Source organism: Macrotis lagotis, chromosome 3 (genome assembly GCF_037893015.1).
Source record: "Macrotis lagotis isolate mMagLag1 chromosome 3, bilby.v1.9.chrom.fasta, whole genome shotgun sequence".
NCBI lineage: Eukaryota > Metazoa > Chordata > Mammalia > Peramelemorphia > Peramelidae > Macrotis > Macrotis lagotis.
The window spans coordinates 12,765,468-12,787,155 of record NC_133660.1 but is presented as its reverse complement, the minus strand read 5'-3'; the positions used below and the strand labels follow the sequence as shown (position 1 = coordinate 12,787,155).

General features: G+C 38.5%; 1 protein-coding gene across 1 annotated transcript in view; it reads left to right on the top strand.

The window, feature by feature from the left end:
• Window positions 1-7,637: 7,637 nt before the first annotated feature.
• LOC141517279 (17-beta-hydroxysteroid dehydrogenase 13-like) overlaps window positions 7,638-21,688 on the top strand; it is a 29,118-nt gene continuing 15,067 nt past the window's right edge. The window contains exons 1-2 of the mRNA XM_074228123.1: window positions 7,638-8,009; window positions 20,390-20,497. Of these exons, the coding sequence (XP_074084224.1) occupies window positions 7,800-8,009; window positions 20,390-20,497 (318 nt within the window). The 5' untranslated portion in view covers window positions 7,638-7,799. The remainder of the gene's footprint in view (window positions 8,010-20,389; window positions 20,498-21,688) is intronic.

The following is a 21,688-nucleotide window of genomic DNA, read 5'->3' as shown; positions in this document are numbered from 1 at the left end:
CCTTTGGTATCTATATTTTCTTTGGTAATTCCATGCCCCAGGATAGAATCCAACTGAAAAGAATATAATTTTCTTAAAAATTGTAAAGAAAAAATTTCAAGATTAAAGAAGCTTTTTAAAAAAAATTTATTTAAGGCAGTGGGATTAAGTGACTTACCCAACATCACACAAATAGGCAATTTTTAAGTGTTTGAGGCCATATTGGAACTCCACTACACCACCTAGCCACCCCTAAAGAAGCTTTCTAGAGAGAAAATTACACTTAGAAAAGAATGCAATAGTATTGGCTGCAAGTGAAACAGAAGACAAATTAAATAGTTTTCTGTTTAAAGAAACCACTTACAAAAAATGCCAAGCTTTTACAATCACAGCATCTTAAGGGGATTTGGGGATTTATATTAACCCTCAGAGATCTGACATTGGCATAACCCAAAAGAGCACACCCTTTTTGATAATTGATATCTGCCATTTAAGGAAGCTATCAGGAGAGAGAAGACCATAGTCTTAAGGCTGTGAATTTAGAGTTCTTATTTTATGTATCAATCAATGAGCGGTTATTAAAGGTTTATGTGTTATGCATTGGAGATAACAAAAGAAAGCAAAAAAGCTCCTTCAAGGAATTTAAATACTGTGATTTGTTCCGTAAAGACCTACTACATCTGTTACCTTTGAATTGAGTGATCTTAACAGAAATGGTTGAAGATGCCATTACATTTCTGGGCTTTGTTTGAAAAATAGAAAAGGGCAAAATGATGTCATTAGTTTCAATCTTTATTAATTTCAATAGAATTGAGAATCAATAGGATGTAGAGGAAATGTCAAGTTTCACAAGTACATATTAACATGCCGTACTTTTGTTATATTTAACATACTGTACTTTCACTGATGGCTGGAAAGATTTACTGTTTTCTCCCCATATCCCAGTGAAGAATCAAATCCTCCCTATCTTGCCCACCAGACCCCTATCATTTATGCAGTCCCTCTTGGTTCAGTTATGTATGCATTCCAAAAGTATCTTTGCATAGGAGTATTACAAGTCATATCTTAACTGTAGCCCATCATTGTCTGAGAAGAAACATTTATGTAGAATGCTAATACCCTCAGAAAAACTACAGGTCACCACTTCTCTCATCACAACCAGATAAAGTCTGTTGGTTACTGTAACCATGTTCCTGTCCAACTCTTGGTGAATATAGAGTAAATTATGATATTATAATGGTACCATTGTAGGCAGACAGCAGGACTGCTTCAAGAAATACCCCATTGGACTTAGGCTTCCAAGTCCACAATGTGCAACGCTGCATCTTGCTGAGGTGTGAGATGTAGTCCTATTATACTTCTTGAAAGAGAAGCCTTACTCTGGAAAATATTCCTCCTTCAATCCCTTAATAACTACAGAAGCTTTCTCATTCTCGTTTGGGTGGTGGTGTTCAGTTGTTTCAGTTTTAGTCGACTTCGTGTTTTGGGGTCTTCTTGTCAGAGATATTAGAATGGTTTGCTATTTCCTTCTCCAGTTCAATTTACAAATGAAGAAACTAGAGCAAACAGAATTAAGTGTCTTACCCAGGGTCATACAGCTGGTAAGTGAGACCAGATTTGAACTCAGATAGATGAATCTTCTTGCCTCTTGGTCCAGAACTTCACCCACTTTACGCTACTTGGGTAAAACTATACATACCAGGTGAAATGGTGTCATCACCAGGGTAATGCTCACAATCTTCCTTCTTCCTTCCAGATAAACTTTATAAATACACATATTCCATTGGTTCACTTAGTACTGACACATCTATCTAGGGTAACTAGGTGGTTCAGTGGATAGAGCACCAGCCCTGGAGTCAGGAAGACCTGAGTTCAAATTTGACTCAGATATATGATGCATAACTAGTTGTGTGACCTTGAACAAGTCTCTTAACTGCCTTACATCCAGGGCTATCTCCAGTAATTCTGATTCATATCTGACACTGGACCCAGATGACTGGCAGAGAAAGTGAGGCTGGTGACTTAGCACAGCTTCCCCTCACTCAAATCCAAGTCATGGGCATATCATGGTATCACCACCCTGATGTCATGGTTTTCTTCAAGAATGAAAGACGGGGAACTAAGTAGCACAGTGGATAGAGCACCGGCCCTGGAGTCAGGAGGACCTGAGCTCAAATCCGGACCTGGACAAGTCACTTAACCCCAACACCTTATGTAAATTAAAAAAAAAAAAGAACAAAGGACAAACATTGAATCCTTCAAATAGGCAAACATGATTTGGGAGCAGTTTACTCTGAACACACTGAGTCTTACATTGCGTCCAGAGATCTGCTACCATCTTAGACTAGTGAAATCTGTTTTTAACTCTCTCAGATATTCTCTTGACCCAAGGGTTCAAAGTCTTCCTATCTTGATTCATGATGAGAGAACATATTGCCTAGCTAATACTAAAGTAGCACCAACCCTTTCCAGATACTCAATGTGGAATCAATGACAGTCCTGTATGATCCATTGCACAGGTCCAGGTTCTACCATCTTCTAAACAATGGGGGGTTCTCTTCGTAAACCAAAACTTGTGTTCCCTATGATCACTCCTCCCTTCTTGGTCTTCATCATTTCTTATCACTTTTTTTTCACGCTATTGCTTCTGCTCTCAGCTATCTGAAGACAACCAGAAGCAGAGATGATTTTTTTCAAATACTATAAGATTTATTTCTACCAATTATACTCTCTCTGGTGGACATTATGAATTTTTAGCTGCACTTTTTTTTTAGGATTTTTTTTTGCAAGGCAAATGGGGTTAAGTGGCCTGCCCAAGGCTACACAGATAGTTAATTATTTAGTGTCTGAGTCCGGATTTGAACTCAGGTACTCCTGACTCCAGGGCCGGTGCTCTATCCACTGCGCCACCTAGCTGCCCCTTAGCTGTACTTTCATATGAAAGAGTCCTGCCCGCCTACATTTCACATACCATTTTTCACTCTTTCAGTAAGAATTATAGATTGACACCATTGTGGTTCTGGGACAAGGCATCAGCATCCTCTTTAGTCTTTCCTGGTCAGTAATGCAGGCAGAACTCAGACTTGGCCAATGCTGCTACCCGTCTCCAGGAGACAGCTCTGATCAACATGATAGCGGACTAAAGAACTTTTCATACCTGATATCTGGCTCTGTTTAATGTGGTCTTTGAACTTCTTGGTTATAATCCTCTTCAAAGTCAAAGTTAATTCCAGCAATACTGCTCTACAGCCTGTAAGGCTACACTATCAGGATGTAACAAAAGGAACTTGCTTGTACTCTTATCTGCATAAGCCAACACAGATGAATGTGTAAAACAACTGACCTTGGCCTAGAAGCCTGTCCATATTTATCTTCCCAATGATTTCCACATAGTGTGTTAAGGGTCATGTCAAACAGTCCATTATCACCTTTCTGTTTTTAATCTTCCCAAATTATCTACAAGTGAGAACATTAGAGTCAACAATTATGGCTTAGTTATTCACAAACTTTTTGACAGTGGTCACCAAATCTGAGAAGAATCTGAATCTGAAAGTCTTTGCTCTTGACCAAACATGACAAACTGAAAAGTATTTATATCTTTTCTAATACAGTGTTCATTCCATATAAGAAATTGTATGACCCAGACATCATCATCATCATCATCATCATTATCATCAATCACTAACACTTAGATAGCAACTTCTATGTGACAGACACTGGGTAAGGACTTTCATTAATTGTTATCTCATTTGACCCTCTGGACTCGACTACTACTTCCATTCCTAAGATTTAGAGTCAGTAAAGAATTTCTCTGGATCCACTGTTAAGTAGAGGAACCCCTTGGATGCTATCATGAAAGGTATTGTGTTATTCACTTATTGCAGAGGTGCCATGATGTCTCAGCAAATCTAGGTAGTGAACCCCATATCAATGTCTGAAGTGTTCTGCTAATATCTTAGTGTCTCCATAACTTCTCATTAAGTCTATAACTACTGGTTCCATAATCCTTTGTCTTTCTGGATTGAGCAGAGCTACCATCCTTTCATTTTCAACAGACTGACCAAGTAAAGTCTCTCATCTTTTTTCCCCCTCAGAAGAAACAGTTAGGATCTGGTTTTTCCTTCACAGACCTCTTGGCATCTTCTCAGACTTTTACTCTGCAGTCCTTAGTCTTATCCATGTTGCCTTTTATCCCCTTCAAAGTTGACTTAGTGAACTGATAGATTCTCATTGTGCAACAGACCTTTATTCACTGGGTTGGTCAAGGCCCCACTTTCTCACCTTCACTTCTTTGACTCTACCTGCCACACATAACCCAAAGAATGCATCTTCTTTGCAGCCAGGTTGTACAATGGTTAGAGCACTGGCCTTGGAGTTAGGAGGATGGATGTTTGAATCTGGCCTCAGATTCTTGACTCTTCCTTGCTCTGTGTGACCTTGGGCAAGTCACTTAACCCTGACTGCCTCGCATCCAAGGTTATTTCCAGACGTCCTGATTCATATCTGGCCACTGGACCCAGCTGACTCTGGAAGAGAAAGTGAGGCTGGTAATTTAGCACAGCCCCCCCCCAATTCCAATTCATGTGCTTTTCATGCCATCACCTCTCCCTGATGTCATGGTCTTCTTTGAAAATGAAGGACAATTCCCTTCAATTGGGGCATGGCTTAGCAAACTGTGGTATATGTATGACATGGAACACTATTGTTCTATTAGAAACCAGGAGGGATGGGAATTCAGGGAAGCCTGGAGGGATTTGCATGAACTGATGCTGAGTGAGATGAGCAGAACCAGAAAAACACTGTACACCCTAACAACAACATGGGGGTGATGATCAGCCTTGAAGGACTCGCTCATTCCATCAGTGCAACAATCAGGGACAATTTTGGGCTGTCTGCAATGGAGAATACCATGTGTATCCAGATAAAGAACCGTGGAGTTTGAACAAAGACCAAGGACTATTTCCTTTAATTTAGGGAAAAAAAAACCCTGATATCTTATTGCTGAAGTTGTTATCTCTTATACTTTTTGTTTCTTCCTTAAAAGATATGATTTCTCTCTCATCACACTCAATTTGGATCAATGTATACCATGGAAACAATGTAAAGACTGTCAGATTGCTGTCTGTGGGGGGTGGGGGGAGGGAAGTAAGATTAGGGGAAAAATTGTAAAACTCAAAATAAATAAAATCATTAATGAAAAAAAAAGAAAATGAAGGACAAAACATTAGATATTAATGAAAAGGCCAAAAGTTCAATTTACAGATATTGCTGTACTCTTATTTCCTTTTTGTTATTTGTAAGCAGTCACTGTGAAGTCACCATTGTGATTTCAGACTTAGTTTTCTATTTATCCATCTCCTTCATTTTTCCACATTAGTCCTGCCACTGCTATAATGTTTCTCTATTATATCCTAGTCAGGTCTCCCTAGAAAGGCATGACAACTAAATTGGGCAAGCTTCTTAGCTTGAGTAGTGAGGTATGCTCTGGTGTGAATACAGTGTAATATCCATATCTAATTGAAGTTATTAAGGAGTAATCAAATACCACTAAAGTCAGGTGTTTTAGTCTATCTACAGGAAATAGTTCTCTTCTACAAAGATTTGGAAACTTCTTAACCCCTACTATTACACTATCACTTTTTATTTTTCCAATTTTCCAAAGACTAATGGTGCTTCCTCTAGTCAATAAAAGTTTAATCCAACAACCTCTATTAAATTCTTAAATAACATTAATTATTCCTTCAGTTGTGTTGTTTGATCCCTGATTTGCCCAGAGTGAATGTAAATAGAAATTGTTTTTGTTTGGACTGGAAACCTGAGGATCAAATGGATGGTGCCTCATTGAAGATGAATGAAGACCTGTTAAAAACCTTAGCTTAAAAAGGCCGAGGTCTCCCACTGGATCCAGGGCCATCTCCAGTTGGCGTGGTTTATAGCTGACCACTAGACCCAGCTGGCTCTGGAGGAGAAGTTGAGGTTGGTGACTTGACTCAGCCCCTCCCCCATTTAAATCCAATTCACTTACATGTCATGGCATCACCTCTCTGATCTCAAGATCCTCTTCCAGAACAAAGGGTAAACAATAGCAGCTGCACCATTTAATTTAGATGTTTGATAAGTTTCAAATAAAAAATGCTGTAAAGAGGTAAAATGGTGCCTCTTTTTTTTTTAAGGTTTTTGTAAGGCAATGGGGTTAAATGGTTTGCCCAAGGTCACACAGCTAGGTAATTATTAAGTGTCTGAGACCAGATTTGAACCCAGGTACTCCTGACTCCAGGACCAGTGCTTTATCCACTGCGCCACCTAGCCGCCCCAAAATGGTACCTCTTTAAGACACATAGTAGGTGCTTAATAAAATTATTGACTGATTTATCCTAGTACATAGTATAAAACTTTGAGCCAGGAAGACCTATGTTCAAACTTTTTCTGTGTGTTCATGGGCATGGGGCTCACGTCTCTGAGCCTCAGTTCCCTCATCTTTAAAATGATAATTATGATACCTACCTTACATGATTCTTGTGGGAATGATGAAATTATGTATAGAGTTTTACAAACTTTAAAGCATTATGAAAATGTCAGCATTTTTAAACAAAAATTTTCTTTACTCAACAATGCGTAAATTCAAATGATATTCTATTAGACACCACAGAAATGAATTCTGAGCATGTTAAAGTATCTTGATGCAAATAAATCAAAGCAAACTTTCTCCCTTTTAGAATTTGTGTGTATTAAGGAGCTATAAACTAAATAACCACTAAGTTAATGGAGACTCTATTAGAATCAGAATAAAGTCTGAAGCTCTGAAGATTTATGAAAACAGTCTGCTTAGTAGATATTCATGTCCTGATTTCTCTTCTTGAATTTCAAATGTTAACAAATCTTTACCTGAACACTAAAGAGTCACAAATTCGATTGTTATATTTTCAATAAGGTTTCCAGACTTGCCCCATTACCAAGCTTCCTATCTTCTAATGCATGAATCAAATGATTTTGAACTTATATTTTAAGTGAATAAATAAACAGTTACTGCTTATGAACTACATGGTTGAATTTGAATTCCTCCATATAGTGGGATGTGAACTTTGAAAACATGTCATGGAAATAACCGTCAACTAATCAAATAATTGAACTTTATTTGTCAAACTTTTAAAGTCTTTGAAAACCTATTTCTATTTCCTTATTTTCTCTCATGCAAAATAGTCATTGTATTTAAAAAAAGCCACTGCCCATAATTAATATAGTATTTCTAGAATCACTCCAGATCTCATAATTCTCTAGTTATGCCAGGTACTTTAGAATAGTTCTACAAGGACTTAAATGAAGAGAGATGAGAGGATTTTCCCAACTCACCCTTTTGTGGAGGTACACTGCACATGTTTTTGAACTTTTTCAATGTGATGAAAAGTGGTGCTGACTTTTATTTCCCCACCAAAAAAATATTTGTCCTGCAGGTTGGGGATAGCTGTGATGATGTAAGAAAAAAATTATTTAAAAAACTTACTTTTAGAAAATTTGAAGTTTTTTTTTTTTAAAAGAATTGTTCTACAAACAAATTCTATGAATAGGTTAAATCCTCGTCACTTCTTGTGTTAGCCTTCTGTCAGCAGCTGGCACCACTTCAATGAGTCTGTTGCAGAAGAATCAACAGAACATGAGAAAGGCTGCCCCTGTGGCCCCGCTTATCATCCTCGGACTCCCTTTAATACTGAGGCACAGCTAACCTCTGGATCTCTAACCTTCTTACACTTACCTCTCCATACCCTGACTCTCTCCACTTAAAGGAAAACACCAGGTTGGGAGAGACAGCAGAGGAGGAGACTATGAACCTCGTCTTAGAGCTCTTAGGGCTCCTGGCCATCATCATCTACTCCTACCTGGAGGGCTTGGTGAAGCTATTTATTCCAGCGAAAAGAAAGACTGTCAGTGGAGAGACTGTCTTGGTGACTGGGGCTGGTCACGGAATTGGGAGACTCACTGCCTATGAATTTGCCAAACATAAAAGCAAACTGGTTCTGTGGGATATTAATAAGGTAAGGTAATACATTTATATTTTTTTCAATTTTTCAACCTATGTGACCCAGAGGAAAAAAGAATACTGGATTTAGAGTCTAGAGGACTTGGATTTGAATCCAGTTTCAGACATGTACTACTGATGTTACCCTCTGCAGGTCAATAAATCTTTTTCTGCCCCAGTTTCTTTATAAAATGAGGATAATATCTCTAGCATTGCATTGTGTGACTGTTGGGAAGATCAAACCATGAGACAATATCTTTCAAGTGCTCAATGCATCTTGAAAAGCAACACGGCTATTAGATGTTCTGATTAACTTTACTACCAGAGAAGTTGTAAAGAAACCAGGAAAGTTTTAGCTTCTTTTTGTATATTCTTTATTTTCAAACTTGGGAAAAAATACTTTGAAATAAACTCTCTTCCCTTACACATGCCATCTTAGAGCTTCGGAATCTATGGAAGACCTCCCAGGGCCAACTGAGCCTCCCCATCACAGAGTACAGCTTGGGGTGGGAGGGGGTGGGTGGGGGGCAATCTGGCCCACTCCAGTCTCCACAGTCAGCATTGAGCAAAGAGAAGGAGCACACCTCCTCCCTTCAAGGGATGACACCTCATCAGAGGAGAATTTTCAGTTACAAGTGTGGGATATTAGTTGTCACTCATGTTGTTAGACTTCTCCAATCATGTCTTGATGGCACTTACCTCATAATGCTTGTCTAGTAGTCTCAAAAAGAAAAATTCTGAAAGTCATCAAAGGAGCTTTTTTTGTTTTTTTTAGAAACATTTTATTTACTTTGTTTTATAATTTTTCCCCATTCTTGCTTCCCTTCCCCCCACCCACAGAAGGAAGTCTGTTAGTCTTTACATTGTTTCCATGGTACACATTGATCTAAGTTGAATGTGATGAGGCAGAAATTATATCTTTAAGGAAGAAAAATATAGTATAAGAGATAGCAGAATTACATAATAAGATAACTTTTTTTTTTTTAATTAAAGGTAACAGTCTTTGGTCTTTGCTCAAACTCCACAATTCTTTCTCTGGATACAGATGGTATTTGCCATCACAGATAGCCCAAAATTGTCCCTGATTGTCGCACTGATGGAATGAGTAAGTCCATCAAGGTTGATCATCACCCCCATGTTGCTGTTAGGGGGTACAATGTTCTTCTGGTTCTGTTCATCTGGCTCAGCATCAGTTCATGCAAATTCGAAGGAGACTTTTTAATTGAGCCTTTTTAGTTCAAGAAAAAATAGTCTTCTGATTGTCATCTGCTTTCAAATTAGCAACTGCTTTTTTTTAGGCTTTTTTTTTTTTTTTGGCAAGGCAATGGGGTTAAGTCAAGGCCACACAGCTAGGTAATTATTAAGTGTCTGAGACTGGATTTGAACACAGCTACTCCGGACTCCAGGGCCGGTGCTTTATCCACTACACCACCTAGCCACTCCTCAACTGCTACTTTCAATGCCTATCTTCCCCCATCTTTGGTCTACTTTTTTCTTATCAAAATAAATGACTCTAGAATCATAGATTTAAAACTGGAACTTCAAGTGTTCTTAGCCATTATATTTGTCTGTGTGTGTGTGTGTGTGTGTGTGTGTGTGTGTATATCTTAGGTTAGGAAAGACAACTGAGATTGTACACATATGTACATTATATATATGTTAAAAGAGACAACTGAGGCCAAAACCATGAACATCATCTTAGAATTCTTTCAGCTTCTGGCCATTGTCATCTGCCTGGAGGCTTTGCTGAAGCTATTTATTCCAATGAAAAGAAAGTCTGTCAATGGAGACGTGATAGACAGATAGATATAAAGGTAGATAGATAGATGAGAGATAAAGAGATAGATAACACAGATACATACATACTGAAAATTTAAAAAGAAAAGAATACTAAAAATATATTTTAAAAAAATTTGTAGCTGAGCCAAGAAATATTTATTGTAGCCAGGCAGCCTTCATAGAAATTGGTGACTTGATTAAATTTGGATCAATGTACAACATGGAAACAAAGTAAAGACTGACAGATTGCTTGCCGTGGGGGGGGGGGGGAAGTAAGATTGGGGGAAAAATTGTAAAACCCAAATAATATCTTTAATAAAAAATTAAAAGAAAAAAGAAATTGGTGACTTGAATGTATGTCATTGAGTGTTCAAATATAATTCTTTTACTCACAGATGCTGATAGAGTTCTCAGAAAAGTCCCTTATATTTTTAATGGACTTTTCTTAGTACATTAACTTTTCATGAATTTTCATCTTTTCTTTTTAATTTACCAAATATTCATTTGGTATTTCTACAATGAAATCATGAAAAAAATTAGTTTTTACAAATTCCCAAAGGAATTAGCAAAGAACTTCTTTTAAAATTGAGAAACTTGGCTTCAATAAAAAATTAGTATATTTTTGAAGGTATATTTTCTTCTGAACATCACATATTTCTTTTTTCCTTTTTATGCCCCAAATACATGAAATTAAACATGGTCACCAAACATTGTGTAAAACATACACACACACACATGTATATGTATATATGTGAATTTCAGGAAGAATCATAGAATATGCCAGATATGCCAGACATGGCATTAAATATGGTTACCAAACATTGTGTATCATATATATATATATATACATATATATGTATATATATATATATATATGTATGTATGTATGTATATTTCAGGAAGAATCATAGAATATGCCAGATATGCCAGATTTCCTTGAATCAGTTGAATTTTCATTAAATTAGATTGTTAGACCAAAAATCCTTCCCATTATACCATCTACGTAATGGGAAGATAGTAGAATCTTAAGGGCTACAATCTCTCCTGCCTTATTATTTCTTATGTCAACAGCAACATCTTAAAACCTTTCTCCACTTAGTCCCAGGTGTGAACAAATAATCTATCTCTCATATTTCAGTTAAAAAAAAAAGAAAGGGAGAAAGCTTGGTCATAATAAACATCAATAAACAAAAGTATCATTCATACCAGCAGATATAATCCTTCTTAAAGGTCAGTTTTGCCCATACACAGGGAGGAAAGCATAGAGTTTATTCGCCTTCTCATATACTCCTCTCTTTCCTTTCTTTTATGGTAACTGAAGGAGAGGAAGGCAGAAGAGAAAATTCAGAATTTACATCCCTTCATCCTCACCTACCAACTGCCATCCCCACCATCCAATCCCTGTCCCAACCAACATCACCACCCAAGGCAGACTCTTCTGTTTTATTTAAGTCTCTTCTGAGTATTTGTTTAGGAAAAAAAGTCTGCTACTAGAGAATTATATGTGTATCTGCCAAGCATTAGGCAATCCAGAAACCAGGAAAGATTATTTTCTGTTGATACCTAATTAACTCTCTCTCTCTCTCTCTCTCTCTCTTTCTGAGCTTTACTTTATATTTTTAGGGGGGTTTTTTTGCTTTTTTAAATAACTTAAATACAAAATAAGGGAAAAAATATCATGTGCCCACCAAAACATAAAAGAGAATATTCATAATATAAAACAATAAATTTCTATTTCAAGAAAGCCTTTATAATAAATATTACACATGGTGTTATTCATTCTCTTTGCATATGCAACTTAAAACATAGAATCTTCAAAGAAGTCATTCTGCTGTTTTGCCTTTAGGAAGCTAATCCTCTTCAGTTTTTCTAGTAAGTAATTGTATTACTTATTTTCTAGTAAGTAATACAATTCTCCTAGCTAAGGTATATATATATATATATATTAGTTAACAATTGGAGATGTTTTAATAAATATTAGAATGATTAATTAGTCTTTGTCCTCGAGATATTTAAGTAGACAGTAGACAGGTTTATCAGCAAGATAAACCAAGAAATGTGTAGGTTTTAGGTGTTTAATCATTTGTGTGTGTGTGTGTGTGTGTGTGTGTGTGTGAAGAGACAGATACAGAGAGAGTCAAACAAAAAGAGAAAGAAGAGCAGATAAAGGGAATAGAAAGAAAGAGAAGGGGAAAATATGGTTCTGCCCATGAAAAATAGTTAATAGAAATTAATATCCAAATATCTATTCAGATGTATCCTTTTAGAAAAACAAGATTTTTCTTAGAGATTTTTAAATTTTAGAAATTTCACTGATATAAGAAGCAAAACTTGAATTGTATCATGAAAAGGTTGTGTAGTTAGTTTCATGCCTGGAGAACAAGTAAATAAAATGGCATCACTGAGTCCCTCTGTAGCCCGGATTCTGTGATTTACACTTTGTGCCCACACCTGACTCGAACAATTTGCAGCTCTGGGAGATGTTTGACTTTCCATTGCACCTGGTTACTTTACTCCTACAATCTGAGGGCCACATCCTCAAATCATTGGCTTGGGAAAGCAATGTGATATGCAGAGTAAATACAACACAGAAAGAATAGTCAAAGTTGAAGTAAAATCAACATCACATTTTGAAATCCCCTACTCAGGTTATGATATTTATATTTGAATGGCTATTCTGTAATTCTAGAGTTAGATTTCATAATGAAAGCTCAGGTTTATCTTAATAATTGATTCTAGGAAAGTGAAATGGCCCCAATCTCAACTCCTGAAGAGATGACCTGAAGGGGTAATTAGACTGCCATTGTACCATGCAGGCCCCAATTAGTTTTGACTCCCTGAAAGGCTAACCTCTACTACTTGTATGTGATCCCAAGAAAGGGCAATGATGGGAAGGTATCTCTATAAGGTTTGATTTTGACTCACCAGGGGTCTTAACCATAACCTAATAGGGACAACTTGCTCATTTTCTAAGCCTGGTATATAAGATCAATCTAGTGTGATCATCAAAATGACAAGGGAGGGACAGCTATGTGGCACAGTGGACAGAGCACCAGCCCTGGAGTCAGGAGTACCTGAGTTCAAATCCAGCCTCAGACACTTAATTACCTAGCTGTGTGGCCTTGGGCAAGTTACTTAATACCATTGCCTTTCAAAAACTAAAAAAAAGAAAAAAAGAAAATAAAGGAAAGTTAATGGTAAAAATTCTACAACTAATCCAGAATAATGTTAACAGAGCCAGGAAATAAAATGCCTAATCACTCTAATAACGTACATAGAACAGAAAGAGAACAGGAAAGCTGTATAATTATAATGGCCAATAAGCTTGACTCTAGAGAAAAGTTGAGAAAATATGCCTTTTGGTTCTTTACAGAGGTGGGAGATTAGGACACATCATCTTCAACATGGAAATGTTTTACATGACTACACATTTATAGTCTAGATCAGATTGCCTTCTCAATGAGAGGGATAGGGATGGAGAGAGAGTTGAAATTCAAAAATTTTAACAAATGAATGTTAAAATTATTTTTACATGTAATTAGAGAAGAAAATAAAATATTATATAAAAAAGGAGTACCAAATACTATATTCATTTCACACAGACTCCAGTGTTGTATTCGTGGAAGTTGGTTGACATTTTTTTTCTTTATTTTTTAAATTTTAAATTCTTTGTTACAAAGAAAGGGGGGGAGTTAGGTGGTGTTGTTTGTCCTTCATGCTCAAAGGAGACTATGACATCCAGAATGTGATGCGAGGTCATGCAAGTGAATTGGATTTGAGTGGGGTGAGGGGGAGAGGTTGTTAAGTCACCAGTCTCACTTTCTCCTCCAGTCATCTGGGTCCAGTGGCCATATGGGGATAAGGACAATTGGAGATGGCCCTGGATGCGAGGCAATCAGGATTAAGTGACTTGCCCAGGATCACACAGCTAGGAGGTGTCTGATGCTGGATTTGAACTCAGATCTTTCTGGCTCCAGAGCCAGCACTTTATCTACTACTTATCCAATTAGCTATCTCCAGCATTAATGTAAAGAGAAAGTTATAGGAAAAGGAAAAGGAATTCATCTATAAATGAGGTCTAGAAAGTATAGCAAATGATTATATATTGGTGAAGATTCTAGACCAGCATTTCCTGAACTAATTTGACTGTGGAAAATAACTATAATTCCTCAATCAATTAATCAATAAACATTTATTACGCAGCTACTATGTTCTATTACTATGCTAAGTGCTGAGTTACAAAAAGGAACCTTCCCTCAAGAAGCTTACAATCTAATGGGGAGACAATAAGTAAGCAAAATAAAAGCAAAGTAAATCAAATATATATATATGATAAATAGGAAATAATTAACCAAGGGAAGTCACTGAGGTTAAAAGGAACCAGGGAAAGCTTCCAGTAGAAGGCAGTATTTTAGCTGGGGCTTAAAGGAAGCCCGGGAAGTTAGGAGTCAGGGCAGAGGAGAAAGTGTCTGCCCATGAGGTAGAGTCAAAGATGGAGGGTCTTGTCCCTAGAAGAGTCAGAAGACCAGGCTTCCTGAATCAGAGTATGTGTAGAAGGTAGAGGTGGATCAAGGAGTTAAGCTTCAAAGAAAAGAAAAGATATATGATGATTGTAGACCTGGAAGCATCAAGTGAAAGTATTTTGAGGATGGAGGAGAAATGGGCATGTTTGTTAGGACATGAGCTAGTGGACAGGGAAAGTTAGAAAATAATAAACTGGTAGAGATGTCAGAAGGGAAATCTGTGTAAGGTTCTAGATTGTTTCCAGAACCAAATGCACACCATTCTGACTTCCACATTTCTGGACAAATTTTATATTATTTCCCTTCACAAATTCTGCATTTTAGACAAACTGGTTTCCCAACTTGATAATGGATCTTTCACTTCCATGCCTTATCTTAGATTGATCCTACATGATTATGGAGGCACATTCCAATTCCTGCATCCACTATCTCTTCCATGTTCTCTCATCTCTCTTCAAGATTCAACTCAGAGGCAACTTTCTGGTTTAGCATTCCTCCCCTGGTTGTACTCTCTTATCTCCATCTAAGTTGTATGGCCCCTGGTAGAATATAAGGTCCTTAAATGTAGGGACTGTTTGAGTTTTTATATCCCTAGTGCCCAGTCCTGGGTCTAGCTCCTAGAAGGCATTTGATAAATATTTTCTGAATATGAATTTTAAATTTCAAATTATTGCTGGACTCCATCATTGCTGGTCCTGCAAGTCCTGTGGGTATGAACTATTCCTGGAGCAAAGAGGAGAGAAGACAAAAATTTTAGAGCAATATTAGAAAAACTTTCACTTAATACTTTAAAAATTATAATAGCAATAAGTATTTGGATATATTATTTCATTATTTGATATTTTAGAGAACCAGGAGTCAAAGACTACAAGTTATGAATCATGATTCTAGGCCTAAAATGAATATTTTCTGGAAGAATAGCCAGGAGAAGGGTTCTTCTGCTGATTAGTTCCATAATTCACTCCTGATGTCTTTTCCATTTCCTATTAAATAGCACCCTAAGGAACCCTGAATAATCTTGAGTTGATTTTTTTAGTGAACTTAACTTAGTTGTTTGCTAATAGGCATTAAAAATTAAAAAAAGATTTTTTTTTTTAGGTTTTTGCAAGGCAAACGGGGTTAAGTGGCTTGCCCAAGGCCACACAGCTAGGTAATTATTAAGTGTCTGAGACCAGATTTGAATCCAGGTACTCCTGACTCCAGGACCAGTGGTTTATCCATTACGCCCCTTAAAATAAAAATTTTTGAACGTTTTACTACAACCTTCTTCCAAAGGGTATTTTTAAATTTTGTTTTGTTTTGTTTAATTGAAGTTTTCTAGGAGTAGCTAGGTGGTGCAGTTAATAAATGCTGGCCCTGAAGGCAGGAGGACCCAAGTTCAAATCCAGCCTCAGATATTTACTAACTGTGTGACCCTGGGCAAGTGATTTAACCCCATTGCCTCCCCCCACCAAAAATAGATAAATTGAAGGGTTCTCTATGAAAACTGGGGGCAGTTAGGTTGTACAGTGGTTAGAGTATCAGACCTGAAGTCTGGAAGACTCATCTTCCTGAGTTTAAATCAGGCCTCAGAGTCCCATAGCCCTGAATAAGTCATTTTTGACCCTATTTACCTCAGTTTCCTAATCTGTAAAATGAGCTAGAGAAGGAAATGACAAATCATCCTAGTATCTTTGCCAAGAAAAACCCAAGTAGGGTGTTTTATGATTTTAATGAGGTATGGATTCGTTCCTGTAAATGACACTCTTGCTGACATCAGTGAAAATGAAAGTATTGTAATTACACAAATGCAAGGAATAGATTGTTTACAATAATATCCAATACAGCAAATAATACATAAAAGACAAAGGATTATTAATACTATTAATAAAAGTAGAAGAGAAAGATAAAGAAAACATCACCAATTTGGGGGAGCACCAACTCTAATCGTCCTTGATGGGGACCCCCGATTCAACAGCCAGGAGTCCCGAACAAGAGAGAGAGAGAGAGAGAGAGAGAGAGAGAGAGAGAGAGAGAGAGAGAGAGAGAGAGAGAGAGAGAGAGAGAGAGAAAAGCCCCAGGCAGAATATCTTCTCCATGGGTGAGATTCTGAGGAATGCTCGGAGCCTCAGGATATTTATTAGTGGAGAACAAAGAAGGCTTGTTGCCAATTCAGTTAGGAGGGATCCCAGAGTTCTTTGACAGAAATATAGGGAAGTCGACAAGTTTTATGATGTCAGGAGGATGCCATATAGGACTGCAAGGTTTAACTTTAATTAAAGTCAGTACTGTGAGAATAGCCAGTTCTCCTCAGTACTATCTGTGTTCCAAGGACTGGCTGACTCCTGGAATTTTGGAATGCAGCCAAATCACCTCTGGCATGTGGGGGGGGTGGAGTAAGTAAGCTCATGAGGAGGGCACATCCTCATACAGGCTCGAGAGAACTTATAAGAAAATTTCATTTTCGAGTTGGGGGCGGAGCCAAGATGGCGACTAGAAGGGATCAAGTCTAGGAGCTCTCTGATAAAATTCATCAGCTAAGGACTCTAACTAAACTTTCGAGAGACAGAACCCACAAAGGGACCCAGTGAGGCAGTTCTCCTATTCAAGGTAACCTGGAAAAGAGCAGAAAGGCTCTGCTCCCCGGGATCGGAGAGGCGGCCCACTGGAGGGGTGGCCCGCCAGAGCCAAAGAACTTCAGCCTCCCAAAGGCAGCCCCAGGGCGCTGGGAGTCTCAGCTCACAGCAGCAGGGGAGTCTCCTGAGCTGCACCCCGAGGAGCACTGGGCACAAAGTGGGGGAACAGCAGGGGACCTCTGCCAGAGAGAGCATGTGGAGCCCAGCCCTCAGGGCACACAGCAAGCAGCTTGCTCTTTCTCCAGCCCTGATCCAGGAAACAGAAGCAGGCAGAGCCCATAAGCAGGAGCCCCCAGGGCATGAGCCTATTGAGCTGAGGGAGGGGAGTGAAGAGAGACTGCAGAGCTCTGTCCTCTGCCTCTGGAACAGGACTCTGGGGCTCTGACCACATTCAGATCCTGGTTGCAGTCTAGGCCCCCCCACAGAACAACAGGGCCCCCCCCCACCTCAGCCCCGTGGCAGAGGGGAGCGCTTATGGTCATTCACAGACCAGGAGGGAGGACAGAGCCTCACACACTGAGACCCTTGTGGGAGTGTCCCAAAAGCTCAGGAAGCAGCCCAAACCAGGCCCAAGCTGGGAAAATTAGCAAGCAGAGAAACAAAAGGAAGACTATTGAGAAATATTTTGCAAATGAGCCCAAGAAGGATCAAAATACTCAGTCTGAAGATGAGGAAGCACAAGCTCCTGCATCTAAAGACTCCAAGAAAAACAGAAATTGGGCTCAGGCTATGACAGAGCTCAAAAAAGACTTTGAAAATCAAATGAGGGAGTTGGAAGAAAAACTGGGAAAAGAAAGGAGAGAGATGCAGGAAAAACAGGAAAATGAAGTCAGCAGCTTAGTCAAGGAAATCCAAAAAAAATGCTGAAGAAAATAGCATGCTAAAAACCAGCTTAGGTCAAATGGATAAAACAGTTCAAAAAGTTATTGAGGAGAAGAATGCTTTAAAAAAAGCAAAATTGGCCAGATGGAAAAAGAGATAAGAAAACTCTGAGGAGAACATATCCTTCAGACAAAGAATAAAATTCAGGGAGACTGATGAATTTAACAGAAATCAGGAATCAATACTTCAAAACAAAAAAAAATGAAAAATTAGAAGAAAATGTGAAATATCTCATTGAAAAAACAACTGATATGGAAAACAGACTTAGGAAAGATAATTTAAAAATTATTGGAATACCTGAAAGTCATGATCAGGAAAAGAGCTGACATCATTTTCAAAGAATTACTACAGGAAAATTGCCCTGATATTCTAGAAGTAGAGGGCAAAATAGAAATGGAGAGAACCCACTGATCCCCCAGAGAAAGAGATCCCAAAAATCCAACCCCTAGGAATATTATAGCCAAGTTCCAGAACTCCCAAGTCAAAGAGAAAATATTACAAGCAGACAGAAGGACACAGTTCAAATATCATGGAGCTGCAGTCAGGATCACACAGGACTTAGCAGCAGCTACATTGGAAGCTCATAGGGCTTGGAATACAATATACCGGAAGGCAAAAGAGCTTAGAATGCAGCCAAGAATGAACTACCCAGCAAGGCTGAATGTCCTCTTCCAGGGAAAAAGATGGACTTTCAATGAACCAGGGGAATTTCAAATGTTCCTTTTGGAATGGCCAGAGCTGAACAGAAGGTTTGATCTTCAGATACCGGACTCAGGTGAAGCATGGAGATTGGAGGAGACGGGGGAAATATGAGGGACTTAATGAGGCTGAACTGCATGTATTCCTGCATAGAAAAATGACACTGATAATACTCATATGAACCTTCTCAGTTAATAGAGCAGGTAGAGAGAGCTTCTATAGTTGAAGCACAGGAGAAAGATGAATTCGAAGATAAAATATGGTGTAAAAATGGAGTCAATAGAAAAAAAGGGAAATGGAATGGGAGAAAGAAAAAGGAGGGGGGGAGTAGTCCAAGATATTTCACATAAGATTTTTTTTATTACAATGAGCTATTGCAATGATATGGAAGGGGGGAGGCAAGGGGGAATGAGGGAACCTTTGCTCTCATCAGAGATGGCTAGGAGAGGAAACAGCATATATACTCAATGGGGTATAGACATCTGGAGTAAGAAGGAGGGGGGAGCAGGGGGAAGGGGTGGGGATGTGAATAAAGGAGGAGAGGATGGACCATGGGGGGACAGTGGCCAGATATAACACATTTTCTTTCTTACTTCTTGCAAGGGGCTGGGATTGGAAGGCCTGCCCAGGACCACAGGACCAGGTGGATTCTGGGCCTAAGGGGTGGTATGGCGGCTCAGGGCCTCCTGGCCCCAGGACCAGGGATCTGTCTGCTGCGCCACTCAGCGACCCTACAGCAGAGTCAGAGTGAAAGGAAAGAGAAAATAGAGTACATGGTAGTGGAGAAATAAGAAAGGAGGAAGTTGCAATCAGCAATGGCAGTGGTGGAAAAATATGGAAATAACTTTTGTGATGGACTTATCATAAAGAATGAGATCCACCCATGACAGAGTTGTTGGTGTTGGAACAAAGACTCAAGCACATTTTTTGTTATTATTATTTGGGGGAGGGTGCAGGGCAAGTTGGGCTGGATGGCCTGCCTGGGGCCACATAGCAGGGTGATCTTTGGGTGTCTGGGGCCGGATTTGGTCCCAGGTGCTCCTGGATCAAGGGCCAATGATCTGTCCACCACCCAGCCACCCTTACTATTATTAATATTTTATTTTATTTTGGGTCTTTTTTTCTTTCTTTTTTTTTTTGGTTTTTGCAGGGCAGTGGGGATCGGGTGGCTTGCATGTCACACGGCTGGGTGATTGTTGGGTTTATGAGGCTGGATATGGGCTTGGGTGCTCATGGCTCCAGGGCTGGTGCCTCGTCCATTGTGCCACTTGGCCATACCTACAATTATTACTATTATTTTTTTTATTTTAATTTTTTTCTCTCCCCTTTACTTTTTTCGCCCAAGCAAGTCTATCTATATTCGTGGGGGAGGAGGGGTATTTTGTTTACTTGTAAACAAGAATATTGTATTAATGTAAAAAAACATTTGTACAAAATTAGAATAAAAAATAAATTTAAAAAAATTTCATTTTCTTATTCATAGGGTCACAAAGAATTGGACACGACTAAAAATAACTGAGTAACAAACATGAGAACTACAATCAGATACAAAAGACTAAGGGATCCAGGAAGAAGATACACTGAACAGTTTAACCCTGTTTGTTCTCTCTTCCCAATTTCTATTTCCTATTTCTGTTTAGGCGGCAGAGTAGATGGAATGCTAGACTAGGATAGAGGAAGAGCTGAGTTCAAATCCAGCCTCAGATGCTTACTAGACCTTGAGCAAGTCACTTAACTTCTGTCTGCCTCAGTCTCCTCCACTGTAAAATAGGGATAATCACAGCACCTTAACTCACGAGGTTGTTGTGAGGATAAAGCAAGATCATATTTGTAAAGTGAACATCATAGGTCTATAAATGTTTATCACTTCCCCCTTCTGTCTCTTTTTCCATTTGCAGCATGGTGTTGAAGAAACAGCTGCTGAATGCAGAAAACTGGGGGCCACAACTCATGCTTTTGTAGTCGACTGCAGTAAAAAAGAGGAAATTTATAGTATGATAAACAAGGTAAGGAAGTAATACATCTCTGATCAAACTTTTAATGAATCCATTACTTACAGAGGATCTAGGAGCAAGAATGAACTAAAAATTCAGACCAGAGCCTTTTGCATTATTCTTTGCCTCAGTAGGATTTTCTAAGGTAGGATTTTTCTCCTTGCCTACATAGCCTACTCTCCTCCAAGCATTGCTGTTTTGTTTTATTTTGTTTCCTTCTCTTGCTCATAGGAGCTGTGATTTTTTCTTGTTAAAATAAGGGGAACTGGGGTGGCTAGGTGGGCAGTGGATAAAGCACAGGCCCTGGAGTCAGGAGTACCTGAATTCAAATCCAGCCTCAGACACTTAATAATTACCTAGCTGTGTGGCCTTGGGCAAGCCACTTAACCCCATTTGCCTTGGAAAAAAAACCCTAAAATAAAATAAGGGGAATTCCCAATGAGGATACTCCATCTACTAAAGCAGTTTTTCTTATAAGTTTGAGAGAATCATCTAGGATGTCAAGTGATCTAGGAACTTACCTGTCAGATAGTCAACATAAGCTCACACACATATACCTTTTCACATACAAATCTACATGATATAAACATTTTATCTAACACACTGATCTGGCTCCCACTATTATGTTCTAATTGACCTTCAATGTGCATAGAATCTTGACTAGAGACAAGATATATCCCAAAGAAAACAGAATTCTTTTTATTGAGCCCCTTACTTTTTTAGTCACTCCTGTTTTGCATTGCATTGGCTGATGGATAGAGCTCAAGGATCAAAGTTGGCAAGACCAGAGTTCAGATTATTGCATTTTCAGAGTGAGCCTTTCTTTACAACTTAAAAATGGGCAAATTCTACAAATCAGATTTATTTTTTGGTTGATTTTTATAGATTTGAGAAAATGATGAAGAAAATGTTAATAATGCAGATTATATATAAAAATATGTCTTGTGTATATTATTAAGGGAAGAGGAACAGCTAAATAGTGCAGTGGATAGAGCACTGGCCCTGGAGTCAGGAGTCCATGAGTTCAAATCCAGCCTCAGACACTTAATAATTACCTAACTGTGTGACCTTGGGCAAGTCCCTTAATCCCATTGCCTTGAAAAAAATAATAAATATATTATTACAGGAAGAAAGATCTGGTTAGTAAATATTTACTAGCATATCCCTGCTTTACTCTGAATATTTCCTCAGATACTTAACCCA